The 19,670-nt window shown below is 38.0% G+C and overlaps 1 protein-coding gene across 5 annotated transcripts in view; it reads left to right on the top strand.

Annotated features, from left to right (window-relative positions):
* WARS2 (tryptophanyl tRNA synthetase 2, mitochondrial) overlaps window positions 1–19,670 on the top strand; it is a 119,064-nt gene that overhangs the window by 65,545 nt on the left and 33,849 nt on the right. For 3 of the 5 annotated variants that reach the window (XM_017869838.1, XM_017869839.1, XM_017869841.1), the window contains exon 2: window positions 1,000–1,257. In XM_017869838.1, the coding sequence (XP_017725327.1) occupies window positions 1,000–1,257 (258 nt within the window). Of the gene's footprint in view, window positions 1–999; window positions 1,258–10,783; window positions 10,844–19,670 lie in introns of all 5 variants that reach the window. The other 2 variants (XM_017869837.1, XM_017869840.1) reach the window with 2 other exon arrangements.

Here is a 19,670-nt window from a genome sequence, read left to right as displayed (position 1 = left end):
AGAAAATTTAAATAACCTTATTAAGAAGTAATATTAGAAATAGAATATATGTTTTCTAATTTCTAGCCCAAGATCTCATACACTAAATTATAATATCAACAATATAAACAAAATCTTAAGGCAATAGCAGTAGCCTTTAGCGCTAATGCTAAGGCCTTCATTTCCTTAGCTACAAAATAAATTAAATCACATGAAAAACTCTCGAGGCCCCTTTAATCTCCAGTGAAATTTGATTCTATGTCTGAAGGCCTCCTCATTGCCCACCAAACCTCAGTTACCTTTTCCTCTTGGGAATTCCTCTCTGAACCCTATTCTGTACCATTCTAAACTGGTCATGATCATGTTACCACGTTATACCTTTACTTGTCTTTTCATAAACAATATCGTCTATCTCCTATTAGATCACATTCTCTTGGGGATGCAGATCTTTTCCTTTTTTTTCTTTCTTTATTTTTATTTTTATTTTTTTGAGACGGGGTCTTGCTCTGTTGCCTAGGCTAAAGTGCTATGGCATGATCTTGGTTCACTGCAGCCTCCACCTCCCAGGTTCAAAATTCTCCCACCTCAGCCTCCCAAGTAGCTGGGATTATAGGCGCACCACCACACCCAGGTAATTTTTGTATTTTTAGTAGAGACAGGGTTTCACCATGTTGGCCAGGCTGGTTCCAAATTCCTGACCTCAAGTGATCCACCCTCCTTGGCCTCGCAAAGTGTTGGGATTACGGGCATGAGCCACCACGCCTGGCTGCAGATCTTTTCTTATGTGTCTTTACATTTGTACATGTTTGAGTGCAAAACATTTTAATATCGTTTTGTTTTCTGTCCCTAGTAGCACCTAGCATAGTGATTTACAGAGTAGGCCCAAAATAAAGGGATGATGATGACTGTCAGATTGTAGTTTACAAAAATATAACTAGCTCCCATAGCTATGATAACATGGGCATAGGATTCATGGGATTCTGTCTCAAAAGCAAATATGTTTGTTTTCCTTTGTTCCAGAAAGACAGCAAGAAGCGAATATTTTCTGGCATTCAACCTACAGGAATCCTCCACCTGGGCAATTACCTGGGAGCCATTGAGAACTGGGTGAGGTTACAGGATGAATATGACTCTGTATTATACAGCATTGTTGACCTACACTCCATTACTGTCCCCCAAGACCCAGCTGTCCTTCGGCAGAGCATCCTGGACATGACTGCTGTTCTTCTTGCCTGCGGCATAAACCCGGAAAAAAGCATCCTTTTCCAACAATCTCAGGTCAGCTTCTCAGATTAGAACTGAGAAAACTTTTATTTGCAGATTATTTGAGGAAAAAATGTTGAATGGTTCACACAGCCCCTGCTTGTGATTTTAAAAGTGTTTGAAGGTGACTTTTTCAAATGTGATTTTTTTCAGCTTAATGTTTTACTTGTGTTTATATCATTAACTATCATTATATTGTAAGAGTATTTTTCAGCTTTTCCTCTACTGTATTTGGTAAGTTTATGATGCTTCATATACCAAAGAGTTGTGTTTCATGAGTACTTTTAGCCCTGGTGTTGTTTTGCTATGCTGGGTTGCTTTCAAACTGATTACTTTGTGTTGTTGACTAATCTCCTTGTGATCAGGGATAGAAATTAGTGACCAATAGTTTTATGTAATTCCAATGTTGCTTTATTAGATGTTGTATTTGGAAGGTCTGTTGGATAATTCCCACTGTTCATTCTTTGTATAATAGTTTTTGAGAAGATTTGATAGCACAAATTGGGAAATTGGAAGACAAAGTTTCAGTGTCTTGGGTCTAAGCCAAGAAAGCCTTCATAGTAAAGCCAAAATATTTGACACATATCTTCGCTATGGATGAATCAGTTTATTCTTGGACAGGCAGGTAGTCTGGTCTAGAGACAAGGCACTCAAGATACACGCTAGAAAAAGATAAAAATTCTAACTAGATCTTGCCTTCATTATGTATCTGCTTTAACCTTAGGACAAAGCCCAGCCAAGGAATGGTATGTTATACATGCTATGGTATATGTTAACATGCATGCATATATGTAACCTTCTTTGTACATTTCTATCATTATTTTTATATATGTTTGTTATACATAAAACTTAATGTAACGATTCTTACAGAGCAGACTGTTAAAAAATATGTGATAAATGAAAAGAGTATAATGATCCCTTGGCATCCAAAGAGTGTTGGTTCCAGGACCACCAAAGCTACCAAAATCTGCAGATGCTCAAGTTCCTTATATACAATGGAATCATGTTTGCATATAACCTACACATATTCTCTCGTATACTTTAAACCATCTCTACATTACTTGTAATAACCTAATACAATATAAATGCTATGCAAATAGTTGTTATACTGTATTGTTTTTTAATTTGTATTACTTTTCTCTTGTGGTATTGTTATTTTTTGATGCCTAAATACACACTAATTTCATATATATATATTAATCTTTTAAGTTTTTAGAGATTAGGAGGGTGTATGTGCAGTTTTGTCACATGGATATGTTATGTAGTGGTGAAGTCTGAGCTTTTAGTGTCCCTGTCACCCGAATAGTGAACGTTGTACTCAATAGGTGATTTTTCAACCAACATCCTCTTCCCTACTTTTGGAGTCTCTCTGTATGTCCATGTGTACCTATTGTTTAGTTCCCACTTATAAGTGAGAACATGCAGTATTTGTTTTTCTGTTTCTGAATGATTTCACTTAGGGTAATGGCCTTTATTTCATGTTGTCCTCCATGTTGCTGCAAAAGACATGATTTCATTCCTTGTTATGACTGTGTAGTATTCCATAGTGTATATATAGTGGTGCTGTTATTTTTTATTTGTTGTTTTTTCCTAATATTTTCAATCTGCTGTTTGGTTGAGTCCATGGATGCAGAACACACAAATTCAGAGGGCCAACTGTATGTTTAAAACATAAATGCAGTTATCAACTTTGTTGCCAGCTTGGAGATAATTTGATAAAATAATAGAATCTGATCGTTAAAGGGACCATAAAGGCAATTTACCTCAACTTCATTCCTTATATAGTTGGTCAGGAAGGCTTTACTTGCACATGACTTTTCAAATTCAGTGTTGGACAAATCCAGTTACTATAAAATACTTGCTTTTATTGACTGAATATCTACCTCCATATAATTTCCATTCGTTCATTTAATTTCTGCTCTGTAAAAAACACAATAAATCAACTCTGCTTCCACACAACTGCTCTTCAAATACTTGGAAAGACATTTATTATGTACCATTTGTATCTTACTCTGTAGGTCCTTACAGTATAGGTCTTTCCTTCTACAAACTAGCTGTCCCAAGGTCTCTCGCCTTCTTGGTCATCCTGTCTCAAAAGCACTCTCACCTTCTTTCTGAAAAGAACGTGCCTCAAGCTTCATATCCATTGCCAGAGTTGGAGAGCTGTTCATCATTAGAGCCACTTTTTGAGTCACCTAATGCATTTTGCAAAGCACATCATCTTCACTTCATCTAAACTGTTTTTAATACAAGCTGGCTTTTGATCTTATCAGATACTATTTCTAAAAATCATATTCCTAGCCACAAGTACCTATTTCCATACTTCTTGTGGATGAATGTCTAATCTCCACAAAGTAACCACTTGCCAGATTGCTTTTTAAAATGATCTTTAATATTAAAGACTTATTTACAACTACATCCTATACTTGCACTTTGAACTCAATCTCTCAGGAATGATTACCATATTATAATTTTTTTCTACTTTGTAAAGGATTTTAGCAGTGACCTTCATAAGCATCTAAAATTTGCAATAATTGAGATATTTTCTTCCATGTGGTACTTTGTTGTTCTAAATAGCAATTGAAAAAGTAACCCACTATATGGGAGACTTTGTAAAGAATTCCCCATAAAGGAGGGACAAAATTCACCTTCCCTTAAAATGGAACCTAATGAGCTCATTGGGTCTCGGTCAGAGAGTGGAAGGGGCAGAGTTGACTGGTGTGTGCCTGTCTTCTCCTCATAGCTTTAATGCAGTTGTAAAGCTGTTTAATAATTCATCTCTTTGCCATACCTCACTTCAGCTCCATTGTGGAGAATTTTGATAGTTTGCCAGCAAAATTTAAGGGAGGCACTCATCTTGCCTACATTATACAATTTGTCTCACAAAGGCAATATGAAAAATTTCCTCAGGTGTCTTTGTAACCTAAGATAAACTTGGTTCTTAGCCATTTCATTCTTTGACTCAGGCAACCAACCTTATTACAACTCTATGAATGGATGGATGGATGGATGGATGGGATATTTTATCAGGCTTTCTTTCCCCCTTTTTAAAAAAATGTAATTTAATTTAAAAATGTTTTTAAAAATTTATAGCAATAGAGAGAATAGTATACTGTACCCCATCACTTGTTAACATTTTGTTATTTATCTTACTGATGTTACTTTTCTTTTTTTTTTTTTTTTTTTTTTTGAAATAGAGATAGGGTCTTGCTCTTTTGCCCAGCCTGGAGTGCAGTGGTGTGATCATAGCTCACTGCAGCTTCAAACTCCTGGGCTCAACATCCTCCTACATTAGCCTTCTGAGTAATAGCTGGGACTTCAGGTGTATTCCATCACACCTGGCTTTTTTTTTTTTTTTTTTTTTGAGAGATGGGTCTCACAACATTGCCCAGGCTGCTATCAAACTCCTGGGCTCAAGTGATCCTCCCAACTTGGCCTTCCAAAGTGTTGGGATTATAGGAATGAGCCACTGTGCCTACCCAATGTTATTTTCTTTGTTGAAGTATTTCAAAGCAGATACTGCACATCATGGCATTCCAATTCCTAAATATTTTAGCCTGCCACTATAAATTCAGGAAATTTTCTTACATAACCATAATACTGTAATGACACCTAACAATGATCATTCCATATTATCATCTAAAACCCATATTACCCTGACTCTCCCAAAAATGTATTTTATAGTAGGCTTGTTTGAGTGAAGATCTACCAAGGTTCACATATTACATTTGATTATGGATCTTAAGTCTCTTTTCTTTATGCCTTTTAATTTGTTCATCAAACTTTATTTCCTGTAAAGTTAGTCCTGTGCTTAAAAATAATTAAAACTTAGATTTTTTATGCTTCTACTTTTTTTCTCACCTTTGATGTATTGATCAAGTTTTCTTTTGTTTTCTATAAAGTTAATTCTTTTGAACTTAAAAATCTTAGTTTTTTAGTTGCTTTCTCTTTACACTAATCTGTGTTAGCTGATGGTTAGTGACTATAAACTACTGTCCCACATAGTTGCTCATCACCATTTTCATTAATTTGAGTAGAAGCTGTGCTTATCTACTGCCCATGGATTACCTAGAAATGAACATTAGACATCAGCTCCATTAGAATGGCCATAATGCTTCAGTTTGTTCATGGATGCTGATGGAAAGGCCCTCCTCATGCCTTATCTTACAGCCATGAAGGCATGTATTGGCTTTTGCTTCTTAGAACCATTTTCAGGTAGAAGTATAAGTGAATAAACTAGTCTTCTGGAAACAGTTATTATCTTAGCCACATAACCCCATTATTTACAGAGTTCTGGTAGGTGAAAAATCATCATGGCAATGACTTAGGTTTTGTAATACAAAAGTCAATAAGCAATAACTGTCTTTTTTTCTTTTTCATTTTCTTCTTTTTTAACAGGCAATGCTAGGAAGAATTTTTTCTTTTTTCTTTATTTTAAATTGACAAATAAAAATTGCATATATTTATGGTGTACAACATGATGCTTTGAAAGGTGTATACATTGGCAAATGACTAAATCAAGCTATATAACATATCTATTACCTCACATACCTATCTTTAAGTGATTTTCAGATATACGATACATTATTATTAACTATGGTCACCATGTTGTACCAGAGATCTCTTGAACTTATTCCTCTTGTCTAACTGAAAGTTTGTGTCCTTTGACCAACATCTTCCCATTTCCTCTTGCCCCATTCTACTCTGCTTCTATGAGCTCGATTTTTTTAGATTTCACATATAAGTGAGCTTATGCAGTGTTTGTCTTTCTGTGCCTGGCTTATTTCACTTAACAAAATGCCCTCTGGGTTCATCCATGTTGTCATAACTGACAGGATTTCCTTTTTTAAGGCTGAATAGTATTCCATTGTGTGTATATACTGTATTTTCTTTTTTGGTTCATCTGTTGATGGACACTTAGGTTGATTCCATATTTTGGCTATTATGAATAGTGCTGCAATAAACATGAGAGTACAGATGTCTCTTTGACATACTGATTTTCTTTCCTTTGTATATATACCCATTAGAGGGATTGCTGATTTATATGGTAGTTCTGTTTTTAATTTTTTTGAGGAACCACCATACTGTTTTCCATAATGGCTATACTAACTTTCTCACCAACAGTGTGCATGGGTTCACTTTTCACCACATCTTTGCCAACACTTGTCATCTTGTTTTTTGTTTGTTTGTTTGAGACAGAATCTCGTTTTGTCAGTGGCACGATCTCGGCCCACTGCAACCTCTGCCTCCTGGGTTCAAGCAATTCTCCTGCCTCAGCCTCCCAAATAGTTGGGATTACAGGCACCTGCCACCAAGCTCGGCTAATTTTTGTATTTTTACTAGAGACAGGGTTTCACCATGTTGGCCAGGCTGGTCTCGAACTCCTGACCTCAAGTGATCTGCCCACCTTAGTCTCCCAAAGCACTGGGATTACAGGCATGAGCCACCACACCTGGCTTGTTATCTTTTTAATAATAGTCATTCTAACAAGTGTGAGGTGATCAATCTGTGTAGTCCTCCATAGAGGGGATGCTGAAAAGAAGGTAATCATATTTTCAGATCTATTTTTAAAAAACATGCTTATTAGGAGACTAATTTATTTATTTATGACAGGGTCTCACTCTGTCACCCAGGTTGGAGTGCAGTGGTGGAGTGATAGCTCACTGCAGCCCCAAACTCCTGGGCTCCTCAAGCAGTCCTCTTGTCACAGCCTCCCAAAGTGCTGGGAGTACAGGTGTGAGCCACTGTGCCTGGCCAGAAAACTATTTTTAAATGTGTAAGGCTGGCTGGGCATGGTGGCTCACACCTGTAATACCAGCACTTTGGGAGGCTGAGGCAGGTAGATCACTTGAGGTCAGGAGCTCCAGATCAGCCTAGGTGTAACAAGGAGAAACCATGTGTCTACAAAAAATACAAAAATTAGCCAGGCGTGGCATTGCATGCCTGTGGTCCCAGCTACTCGGGAGGGAGGCTGAGGCAGGAGAATTGCATGAACCCAGGAGGCAGAGGTGGAAGTAAGCAGAGATCACGCCACTGCCCTCCAGCCTGGACGACAGAGCAAGAACTTGTCTCAAAAAAGAAAACCACAATGTGTTAGTTTACCAAGCCATTTCATGTATATGACTTCTCTCTTAATCATCAAAACAGTCACAGGAATTAGATATTACTGTTATCTTTCACTAATGAATAAATTAAGGCATGAAGAGATTAAGTAAATTACAAATGTACTTAAAATGATCTTTGAGCAGTATCTGGTACTTAGTAAATACTCAGCATATAGAACTTTCTCATTAGCTGCCTAAGGTCACCCAGCTTGTAGGTGGCAAAGCCAGGGCTTTTACAGTTTTCCCCTAAAGCACTACTTATGGAAGATGTACTTATGAGGCGGGAATCTTGTTCTGCCCCCTGCCTACGCACCGTCCTCCAGCCCTCATGTCTGTGCCTCTGGAGATGCTGGTAGAGGGGAAGTGGGGAGTTGGAGCTGACCTCAAGGATCTCATTATTTCTTACCTGAACAATTAAATTACCCTTTCGCTCCTGCCCTAGCCTTATGGTTTGGCAGTTCATTCCCCACAAGGCAGCCATAGTCACCTTTCTACTAAAAATACATCAGCATCTCTCTCCTGCCCTCAGGTAAAAATCTAAACCCAGCTTAGCTAGAAATCCCTTAAAAAATGAAGCCCCAGAGTACACTAGACCAGTGTTTCTTCTACTACACCACTAAGTTTTGCAGACCTTTTATTATCAGTTTATTTTGTGTTTGGATGATCTGATTAACTTCTACCAATGACCCTTTAAAGCTGAAGCCAAAATACTTTCTTCTGGTTTAATTTTGAGAAGATTTGATAAATCAGTCCTTAACTTACAAAACAGATAGATTAGATATTATTTATCTACATTTTTAAAAGGCTTTTTGCTAGTCCTTTATACTGGTAGGTTTATAGTGTACTTAAGCATTTAACTGATCATTAAATATGTAACAGAAAGGATAAGAATTTAGAAAACAATTTTATTTAATGTTTTGGGAGCCAATTCCAGTTACATTAGTTATACCCACCACCCCATCACACAATTATTTACAAGTAAAATTAAGAATTTTGAAATTATGAGTTAGAGAAAATATTATTTTATGATGTGCTTTCTTCAGCTATATTCATTGTGTTAAGCCAATTACTTACAGCTAAATTATAAAGGCTATTTTTCTGTGTGCTATTGTTGAACATCAGAAAAAGTTCTAATAATGGCTTGAAATAGGGAAAGGATTTAGCTATGTTACAATGTTGACTTTTACCAGTAATTTTCATCTCTAGTCCTTTGCATTCTTTCTCAGCAGTCTGACTGGAACAATTCAGACTTACTGAAAGATTTTTCTCATTATTTTCTTTTTCTTTCTCTCCCACTGGCCTCTAGTCATGTGCTTCCCCTAAAATATGTTCACCATATGTGTGGAATTTATAGACCCTCTCCGCTCAAAGGTGTGTGTGTGTGTGTGTGTGTGTGTGTTTGTGTGTGTGTGTGACAGAGAGTGAGAGAGAGAGACACGTCGTGGGAAGGGGATCATGCCTATGTGTGTGTTTGGCAGAGGTTTCCATCCCCACGCCAGAGTCAATGGTCTTTTATTTCTAGCAAACCAGCAGGCCTGAGTGCAGATCCAATCTGAGTCCTACAGCTGTCTGGGGTACAGGCCTCTACATCTTTCACTGTTACTCTGCAGATGAAAGATAAAAAGTGGAGGACCTAGCTCTAGGCACTGGATTTCTGCCAAGGCAAGGAGAAAAGGACAGTTGGGGCCACCAAATAATTGTGTTATGAGGGTCCAAAGAGACGAAGGAAAAGTGAGGGAGGAGAGGGGGATTTGCATCTCTGGAATGTGGGCTCATTCTCTAATTAGAGTTATGTTGTTTCCCAGGAAATAAAAATCAATAATGATAAAAGAAGAGAGACGATAGAGGAATTGGTTTCTGAATGATGGCCAAAGTAACTGACTACATAAATCTTGGCTTACTGTACATAAATAAAAGTTATACCTCACCAATTGTCCCTTGTCTTAGAGGTATAAAACCAAGGCCTTAAACTGGACAGAGAGTCTAGTGCTTCCCTTTATTCTGGTAATTTAGGAAACATATTTGAGTGTATTTATATTTGTTAAACTCTCAAAGTTGTTTGCTGCCAACATCAGGTGCTCTTTCAGCTCACAGTGGAAAGGGAGCAAATGTCTGCATAGATTAGTAGACTTGGAGAATATATTTGTAAAACTGGCATCACCTCCAAAGTTCCTAGGGGGAGATAAGAATCTAAATGGCCCATGGTATAAATAATAAGTTTGGAAAACTATTATATAATCAGACTCTGCATGTATTTCCTTCTCCACAGTTTCCAATAATACTACTTCCTTGCCTGGATCTATACTCCTCTGTGACATGATGAACAAGTTGCAGTACTTGTGTTACTTCTATGCTGGACATAGGAACAGGTGATAGGTTAATTATACCTTCAAGAAGAGTTATTTTCTTGCTGTCAAAACAGTAGTGAAAAAAAAAATACAGGCTTTGAAGCCAGATATACTCGGCTTGAATCTTACTGTCACTTCTTTTTGGTTGTGAGACTATGAGCAAGTGGCCCAAGCTCTCTGAACCCCATTTTTAATGTCTATAATAGCAATTTAAATAAGATAATATATTTTGTCTAGCAAATGTTAACTTTCTATCACCCTCCTCCACTATACACAATGCTCCCACCCTAGGCTCCTTGATACTGAGAAGGATTTATATAAGGGTAGAGTGGGATTAGAAGATGGAGATAAAGTTAATGACATGCCTCTTTTTATCTTCAATAATAAAGTATTTCCAGAAGAGTTTGTTGTCTAAGGTTTTTTGAGGACTTTTTAAGAAATATTTCAAACATTCATAAAAGTATGAAGATGAATGGCTGCCTTTTGAATTGCTTACCTTTTGGCATACTTGTTTCATGTGGTTTTTGTTTTTTACACATTAAACATTACCAGTATAATAGAAACTTTTCTTCTTAGCTCTAATGCCGTTTTCCTCTGTGCCTTCCCAGAGGTAACCACTATTATATTGATTTGATACTCATGATTCCCACAAATGTGTTTCTATTTGTTGCATATAATATAGCCATTAACAATCTATATTATTTGTTTTGCATGTTTTAAAACTATGTGAATGGCATCATGCTGCCCATATCTTCTTGCATCTATTTTTTGTGTACAATGTTACATGCTTGGGATTTATTTAGTTTGACTGCTGTATAGTATTCCATTGTCTGCTTCCTTCACAGTTTATCCATTTTCCTGACAAAGGATATTTGGATTTTCTTTCCAGCTTTTTGTTACTGCAAACAGTACTACAGAGGGCATACTTTTGTCTGCCTTTTGTGCACATGTGAAAGACTTTCTTTAGTTGTATTAATATATGCCTAAGAGTATATTCAGGAGGATGTATGATATATACATCATCAGCCTCAGTGGATGATGCCCGCTTGTTCTCCAAATTGGTATTCTAACTTACATTACCACCAACAGGAACTTTCCTCGGCAAGGAAGTGTGGTAAAGCTGTTCTTTTATATGATCTCTGGAATGTGGTAAGTTTTGCTTTTCACATTTAAGACTGAGCTATGTAGATCTTACAAATTCTGTCACATTTTATTTACAATATTATTAAAAATCACATTGGTTAATACCACGGCTCTCATCAGGAATGTCTTGACATATTGGAAGCTGTCTAATGCATAATGATGGATATATGTTTTCTAAAGTTCTAATTTATGCTGGAAAGCTGAAATGTTTATAACCAATACCTTCTGTGGGTTGTTTTCCTTGAAATACCTTTGTTCCTTTGTTTCCTCTTGATGAATTTTGTTAGACTACTCTGTTAATCATTTAGAGGATATACTTTTGATTTTGTGAGGCTCTTATTCTATCTTTGTTTTTTATTTATTTCCTTTTTTTTTTTTTTTTTTGGGGGGGGACAGAGTCTCACACTGTTACCCAAGCTGGAGTGCAGTGGCATGATCTCAGCTCACTGCAACCTCTGCCTTCTGGGTTCAAGCTATTCTTGTGCCTCAGCCTCCCAAGTAGCTGGGATTACCGGCACCCACCACCATGCCAGCTAATTTTTGTATTCTTGTTTAGTAGAGATGGAGTTTCGCCATGTTGGCCAGGCTAATCTCAAACTCAAGTGATCCGCCTGCCTCCTTTGTTTTTTATTTCGTTAGTTTCATCCCCTCCTCCATTTTATTTTGTTTGAAATTATGTGGTTGTGCTTTTACTAACTTCTTGAGTGGACCTCATTAATTTTCAGCCATTCTTCTTTCTAATATAAACATTTAATAGTGCAGTATAAATTTCCTTCTAAGTTCTGTTTTATCAGCATCGACAAAGTTGTGATATGTTATAGTATTTTCACTATAAATCAGTTCTAAATAATTTCCAATTTTCACCATTATTTCTTATTTGATCTATCATTTATTTAGACGTATGTGTTTAAATTTCCAAGTACAGGGCTCTTTTTTTTAACTTAACTTTTTTAAAAAATTGATTTCTAATTTCATTACATATTAATCAAAGAATATAGTCTCAATGCTTTCAGATCTCTTGTATTTTAAAGCTTGAATTTAGCAAATGGTGAATTTTACAAATGTTCTATTTGTGCTTGAAAATACTTTCTATTTTCTGATTCAGTGAATTTCAAACTTTTTATTGTTTATGACTATCAGTAAAAAAATTTTGAGACTTTCCCTTAAGATAGGTATATACTGTACATCATTGTATTAGTCTGTTTTCATGCTGCTGATAAAGACATACCTGAGACTGGGAAGAAAAAGAGTTTTAATTGAACTTACAGTTTTACATGGGGAGGCCTCAGAATCATGGCGGGAGGTTAAAGGCACTTCTTACACGCCAGCGGCAAGAGAAAAATGAGGAAGAAGCAAAAGTGGAAACCCCTGATAAACCTATCAGATCTGGTGAGACTTATTCACTATCAATAGCATGGGAAAGACTGGCCCTCACGATTCAATTACCTTCCCCTGGGTCCCTCCCACAACATGTGGGAATTCTGGGAGATATAATTCAAGTTGAGATTATGTGGGGACATAGCCAAACCATATCATTCCGACCCTGGCCCCTCCAAATCTCATGTCCTCACATTTCAAAACCAATCATGCCTTCCCAACAGTCCCCCAAAGTCTTAACTCATTTCAGCATTGACCCAAAATCCCCAGTCCAAAGTCTCATCTGAGACAAGGCAAGTGCCTTCTGCCTATAAGCCTGTAAAATCAAAAGCAAGCTAGTTACTTCCTAGATACAATGGAGATACAAGTCCTGGGTAAATACAGCCATTCCAAATGGGAGAAATTGGCCAAAACAAAGGGGTTACAGGGCTCATGCAAGTCCGAAATCCAGCGGGATGGTCAAATCTTAAAGCTCCAAAATGATCTCCTTTGACTCCAGGTCTCACACCCAGGTCACACTGATGCAAGAGGTGGGTTCCCATGGTCTTGAGCAGCTCCACTCCTGTGACTTTGCAAGGTACAGCCTCCCTCCTGGCTGCTTTCACAGGCTGGCATTGAGTGTCTGTGGCTTTTCTAGGCTCACAGTGCAAGCTGTCAGTGGATCTACCATTCTGGGGTCTGGAGGATGATGGCCCTCTTCTCACAGCTCCACTAGGCAGTGCCCCAGTAGGTACTCTGTGTGGGGGCTCCAACCCCACATTTCCTTTCCACAGTACCCTAGCAGAGGTTCTCCATAAGGGCCTCGCCCCTGCAGCAAACTTTTGCCTGGGCATCCAAGGCATTTCCATACATTTTCTGAAATCTAAGTGGAGGTTCCCAAACCTCAGTTCTTGACTTCTGTGCACCTGCAGGCTCAACACACATGGAAGCTGCCAAGGCTTGGGCTTCCAGCCTCTAAAGCCACTGCCAGAGCTCTATCTTGGCCCCTTTCAGCCACAGCTGGAATGGCTGGGACACAGGGTGCCAAGTCCCTAGGCTGCACACAGCACCAGTACCCTGAGCCTGGCCCACAAAACCACTTTTTCCTCCTGGGCCTCTGGACTTGTGATGGGAGGGGCTGCCATGAAGGTCTCTGACGTGGCCTGGAGACATTTTCCCCACAGTCTTGAGGATTAACATTAGGCTCCTTGCTACTTATGCACATTTCTGCAGCGGGCTTAAATTTCTCCCCAGAAAATACGTTTTTCTTTTCTATCACATAGTCAGGCTGCAAATTTTCCAAACTTTTATGCTCTGCTTCCCTTATAAAACTGGATGCCTTTAACAGTACCCAAGTCACTTTTTGAATGCTTTGTTGCTTAGAAATTTCTTCTGCCAGATATCCTAAATCATCTTTCTCAAGTTCAAAGTTCCACAAATCTCTAGGGCAGGTGCAAAATGCTGCCAGTCTCTTTGCTAAAACATAACAAGTCACCTTTGCTCCAGGTCCCAACAAGTTCCTCATCTCCATCTGAGACCACCTCAGTCTGGACATTACTGTCCATATCACTATCAGCATTTTGGGCAAAGCCATTCAACAAGTCTCCAGGAAGTTTCAAACTCTCCCTCATCTTCCTGTCTTCTTCTGAGCCCTCCAAACTGTTCCAATCTCTGCCTGTTACCCAGTTCCAAAGTCACTTCCACATTTTCAGGTATCTTTTCAACAATGCCCCACTCTACTGGTACCAATTTACTGTATTAGTCTGTTCTCAGGATGCTGATAAAGACATACCTGAGACTGGGAAGAAAAGAGGTTTACTTGGACTTAAAGTTCCACATGGCTGGGGAAGCCTCAGAATCATGGCAGGAGGCAGAAGGCACTTCTTACATGGAGGTGGCAAGAGAAAAATGAGGAGGAAGCGAAAGTGGAAACCTCTGATAAACCCATCAGATCTTGTGAGACTTATTCACGATCATGAGAATAGCACGGGAAACACCGGTCCCCATGATTCAGTTACCTCCCTTTGGGTCCCTCCCACAGCACATGGGAATTCTGGGAGATACAATTCAAGTTGAGATTATATGGGGACAGAGCCAAACCATATCAATCATATAACTTTTCTATAAAGCAAAAATTTAAAAGATGGGATTAAAATGAATATAAGTAAAAGTCCTTTTTTTAAAAAAAAAAAAATTTGCTGTGCTTCAGGAGACAGTCTCACACAGCTTCTGAGAATCAGAAATCTCATTTTGGAAACCACTGTTTTAATTGCTCATCTCCAGTGGCCACCATGCTATCTTTGTAAGTTCAAGTAAATATTCAGAATCAGGAGACTACCATAGGTTATGTTTGGTACTGGTCTACTTAAAAGGGCATAGAACAAGAACCTTAGCTTGCCAGCAAGGTAGCTTCTCTAAACAAGAGTCCTTACTAGAGCAGTCCCTGCAGCAGTATGCAGCTAGCTCCAGGAGGTATCTTGTCTCCAGGTATACACATAGGTCTAGGAACTATTTTTTCTCCAGCTCAAATGCAAGGAGATGAGATCTACATTAGTGGGTGGTACGATCTCCCTTACCAAAGAAGCTTCATTTTTCCACAAGAGCCAATATCTATTTTTACATTTCATGTATAGGCTTTGTGGTCACTGAAAGAGATGTACCAGTTACCACAGTCACTCTACTCAGGAAAGCCTAAACTAAGACTTTCTCTTGGGTATTTATAGTTCTCTAAGCCTAGATGTACTTTACCAGCTGGGGATTATTTTTATCATAAGCGATGTTGCCTAGCAGTGTTGTTAACACATACTGTTTTATCTGGTAAATACAGACCTAGGTTGTTGATCCAGAGTCAGAGTCTCATAGAGCAGGTGAAAGTGTTTTGTTAACCTGCTCACTCAGTTGGCTACTAGATTCCATTAACTAATAGAATCTGTTAGATCAGTCATGTTGCTGCTCTTTTGATTCCCTGCTACCATTTCTGTACTTACAAACAGAGCAATAACCTGTGAATACTTTAATGCTGTAAAAATAACTATGAGGAATTAGTTTCTCCCTAAGGAAGAAGGTAGCATCCAACTTCCCGATCCTAAATATGTAGTTTCATGAGACTATGTTCCTTTATTTTTTCAATCTTCTATCTCTATCTTCCTTAAGTGGGTCAATTTCTACTGATCTGTCTTTTCATTCAGTGACTCTTCTGTCCTCCCAATCTGTGTTTAAGACTTTATAATGATATTATTTCAGATATTATATGTTTTTATTCTAGTATGTTTATTTGCTCTTTATTATTGGTTTAAAAATTTATCTGCTGAGATTTTCTGCTTATTCATTTCAGGAATATTTTCATTTGTATCTTTAAGCATAGTTGTAATAATCACTTCAAAATTTTTGGTCATTAAATACACCTGGAACATCTCATGTTTGGTCTCCATTGACTGCCTTTTTTCTTAAGAATGAATTACCTATTTTGTAATATGGCTAATAATTTTGGCTAGTATCTTGAATATTTTAAATGACAAATTGAAGAGATTCTAAATTCTTTTGTATTCCTCAGAAGAATATCTTTAAAAAGAAAAAAACTGTTGTTTTGTTTAGCAGGCTCAAACCCCAAATTGTTTTTCTAGTAGTAAGCAATAATTGAAATATTTTGCCAGTTGTTTTAGCCATTGTTGGACAGCTTGGAGGTGGCCCCATGCATGTGGAATTCAGGGATTGGCCAGATATTTGGGTAGAGTTAATACATAGAATATAAGGCTATACCACTCTGCCTCTTTATTTAGAAATCTCTCTGCTTATTTTCCAGGCATTATGGTCACCCAAACTTTGTCCTGTCATTCTTCAAGCCAGTAAGAATGCAGGTTTCTATCATATTTAGATGCTTTTTAGGTCTCCAACTGAAGACTGCCCACAAACAGAAAGTCACAAAACAGGACACTTTTTCAGTGTTATCCTTTTTGTGAAAGAGTAAACTACACCCCTAGTTTCTGCCTGTTTTCAATGTTCTCCAATGCCTTCAGGCCGTTGATTTTTATATTTACTCAGAGTTTACACTTGCTATGTGTGTTAGAATTTATCCAATAGGAGCTTGCTATCAACTGAGTTGTATCCCTCAAAATTCATACGTTGCTCCCTTAACTCCCAATGTAACTGTATCTAGAGATAGGGTCTTTAGGAAGTAATTAAGGTTAAATTATGTCCTAAGGATGGAGCTCTAATCTGATAGGTCTGTGACCTTATAAGAAGAGAGAAAGATCTCTCTCTTTCTCTCTCTTTCTGCCTACAATGTGAGGTTATAGCATGAAGGCAGCCATCAGTAAGCCAGGAAGAGTAGAAGGGAGCACTCACTAGAACCCAACCATGCAGGCCCCTTCATCTCAGACTTCTAGTCATCAGAACTGTGAGAAAATTAATTCCTGTTATTTCAGGAGTCCAGTCTATGGTACTTTGTTATGGCAGCCCAAGAAGACTGATACCAAGCCAAGTAGCCATTACTAGAAGTGAAAGCCTTGTTTTTAGATTGGAATGGAAAACTTAATATTGTTAATATGTTATATCTTTTAAACTTTTAAGTTCAGGAGTACAAGTGCAGGTTTGTTACATAGGTAAACTTGTGTCTTGGGGGTTTGGTGTACAGATTATTTCATCACCCAGGTATTAAGCCTTGTACCCATTAGTTATTTTTCTTGATCCTCTTCCTCCTCCCACCCTCCACCCTTTGAAAGGCCCCACTGTGTGTGGTTCTCCTCAATGTGTCCATGTGCTCTTATCATTTAGCCCCCACTTATAAGTAAGAACATGCAGTATTTGGTTTTCTGTTCCTTTGCTAAGGATAATGGCCTCCAGCTCGATCCATCTTGCTGCAAAGGACATGATCTCTATTTTTTTATATTGATCTATAGACTCCTCACAATCACAATGAAAATTTCAACATATATTTTTATATAAACTGACACACTGAATCTGAAATGTATAAGACCATGCAAAGTACTTAGAATACTCAAAACACCTTTGAAAAAGAAAACACAACTAGAGGACTTATACTGCCTTTCGAAGCTTACTATACAGCTATAATAATTGAGAGTGTGGTATGGACATAAGAATAGACTTACAGGTCACTGAAAAGAAATAGGGAATCAAGAAGTAGACCCACATATATGTGGTCAAATATTTTCAATGAAGGGTTCAAAGGAGTTCAGTGGGGAAAAGATAGTCTTTTCAGCAAAGGACGTTAGGTATCCAACTAGATGTCCATGTGAGGGAGAACATGAACCTTGACTCTCACCTGATAGCATTCGCAAAAAAGATCAACTTAAAACCACCATAGACTTAAATGTAAAATCTAAAGCTATGAAACTTCTGAAAGAAAATATGGGGAAAATTTTCCAGGCCTTGAGGATAGGCCAAGATTTCTTAATAGTACACAAAATCACTTAATATTAGAGAAACTATTGATAACATTTGGTTTCATCAAAAGATAAAGCCTCTGTTCTTCAAAAATGCCATTAAGAAAATGAAAAGGTAACCCATAAAGTGGGAACAAATATTCACAGTACATATATCTGGCAAGGCTTTTATCCAGCTGTATAAAAAACTCTTATCTCAGTAATAAGGAGAGAACCTAATTTTTTTCTTTTTTCTTTTTTTTTTTTTTTTTTTCTGAGATGGAGTTTTGCTCTGCATCCAGGCTGGAGTACAGTGGCAGGATTTCGGCTCACTGAAACCTCCTCCTCCCAGGTTCAAACAATCCTCCTGCCTCAGCCTCCAGAGTAGCTGGGGTTACAGGCACCCACAACCATGCCTGGCTAATTTTTGTATTGTTAGTAGAGACGGGGTTTCACCATGTTGACCAGGCTGGTCTTGAACTTCTGACCTCAAGTGATCCTCCTGCCTCAGCCTCCCAAACTGCTGGGATTACAGGCATGAGCCACCGTGCCCAGCCATGCTAATATTTTAAATAGTCACTATATTTGAGTAGACATTTCACAAACAAAGATAACAAATGGGGCCAGGCACAGTGGCTCACGCCTGTAATCCCAACACTTTCAGAGGCCGAGGCAGGCAGATCATGAGGTCAGGAGTTCAAGACCAGCCTAACCAATATGGTGAAACCATGTCTCTACTAAAAACACAAAATTTAACCGGACTTGGTGGTGTGCATTGTAGTCCCAGCTACTCGGGAGGCTGAGGCAGGAGAATCACTTTAACCCAGGAGGCGGAGGTTTCAGTCAGCTGAGATCGTGCCACTGACTCCAGCCTGGGTGACAGTGCAAGACTCCATCTCAATAATAATAATAATAATAATAATAATAGTAACAAATGGCTAATAAGCACATGAAAAGTTCAACATCATAGTCATCAGAAAAAAAACCATAGTAAGATACCAGTTCACTCACTTGGATGACCAAACTTAAAAATACTGTTAATACTATGCTTTGATAAGTATGCTGAGAAACTGGAATTTTACATTGCTAGTAACATTGCTAGTAACACTATATTTTACACTGCTAGTAACACTATAAAATGATAAATCTACCTTAGAGAACAGTTTGTCAAAGTTAAACGTATACTTACTACATGACCCAGCAATTCTACTCCTAGGTATTTACCCAAAAGACTTTACCAATAATCTACAAAAAGACTTGTACAAAACATGCTGAGTATTAAAGCCAAGCATAAGGGTTTATGTTGTATAATTTCATTTAAATGATATAGAATAAGCCAAACCAATCCACAGTAACAAAACTGATCAGTGGTTTCCAAGAGCAAAGGGTACAAAGGGACATGAGAGAACTTTTTTGGGGGAATTGAAATTTTCTGTATCTTGATTGGTGTGTTGGTTACACATGTATATAGATTTGTCAGAATTCATTGAACAGCTAAAATGAGTGCATCTTATTGTTTATAAAGTATGCCTCACTAGGCTTAATTTACTATATATAAATATATATATTTAGTCTATATTATATATAGTCTATAGTCTAAGTCTACAAATATATAGACTATATATGTGGACTAAATATATACTATAAAAATGTATAATGTTTAAATGAATAGGCTCATAGGATGTTGTTATATGAACCAAAAGAAAGAAGGAAAGCCCATGGAACTGTGTAGTGTAGGGAACACTGCAGGTAGTTTAGTGCAGCTGAAGAATTGGTATGGGCCAGGCGTGGTGGCTCATGCCTGTAATCCCAGCACTTTGGGAGGCCAAAGCAGGCAGATCACTTGAGCTCAGGAGTTCAAGACCAGCCTGGGCTACATGGCAAAACCCCGTCTTAAAAAAAATTAAAAAAAAAAAAAAAAAAAAAAAAATAACCAGGTGTGGTGGCACTTGCCTGTAATCCCGGCTACTTGGTGGGGCTGAGGCAGGAGAATTGCTTGAGCCTGGGAGGTCCAGGCTACAGTGAACCGAGGTCACACCACTGCACTCCAGCCTGGGCAACAGAGAAACAGAGAGAGAGACCCATCTCAAAAAAAA

The sequence above is a fragment of the Rhinopithecus bieti genome, unplaced genomic scaffold, assembly GCF_001698545.2.
Source record: "Rhinopithecus bieti isolate Rb0 unplaced genomic scaffold, ASM169854v2 scaffold_3040, whole genome shotgun sequence".
Taxonomy (NCBI): domain Eukaryota; kingdom Metazoa; phylum Chordata; class Mammalia; order Primates; family Cercopithecidae; genus Rhinopithecus; species Rhinopithecus bieti.
This window is presented reverse-complemented; position numbering and strand designations above follow the sequence as displayed.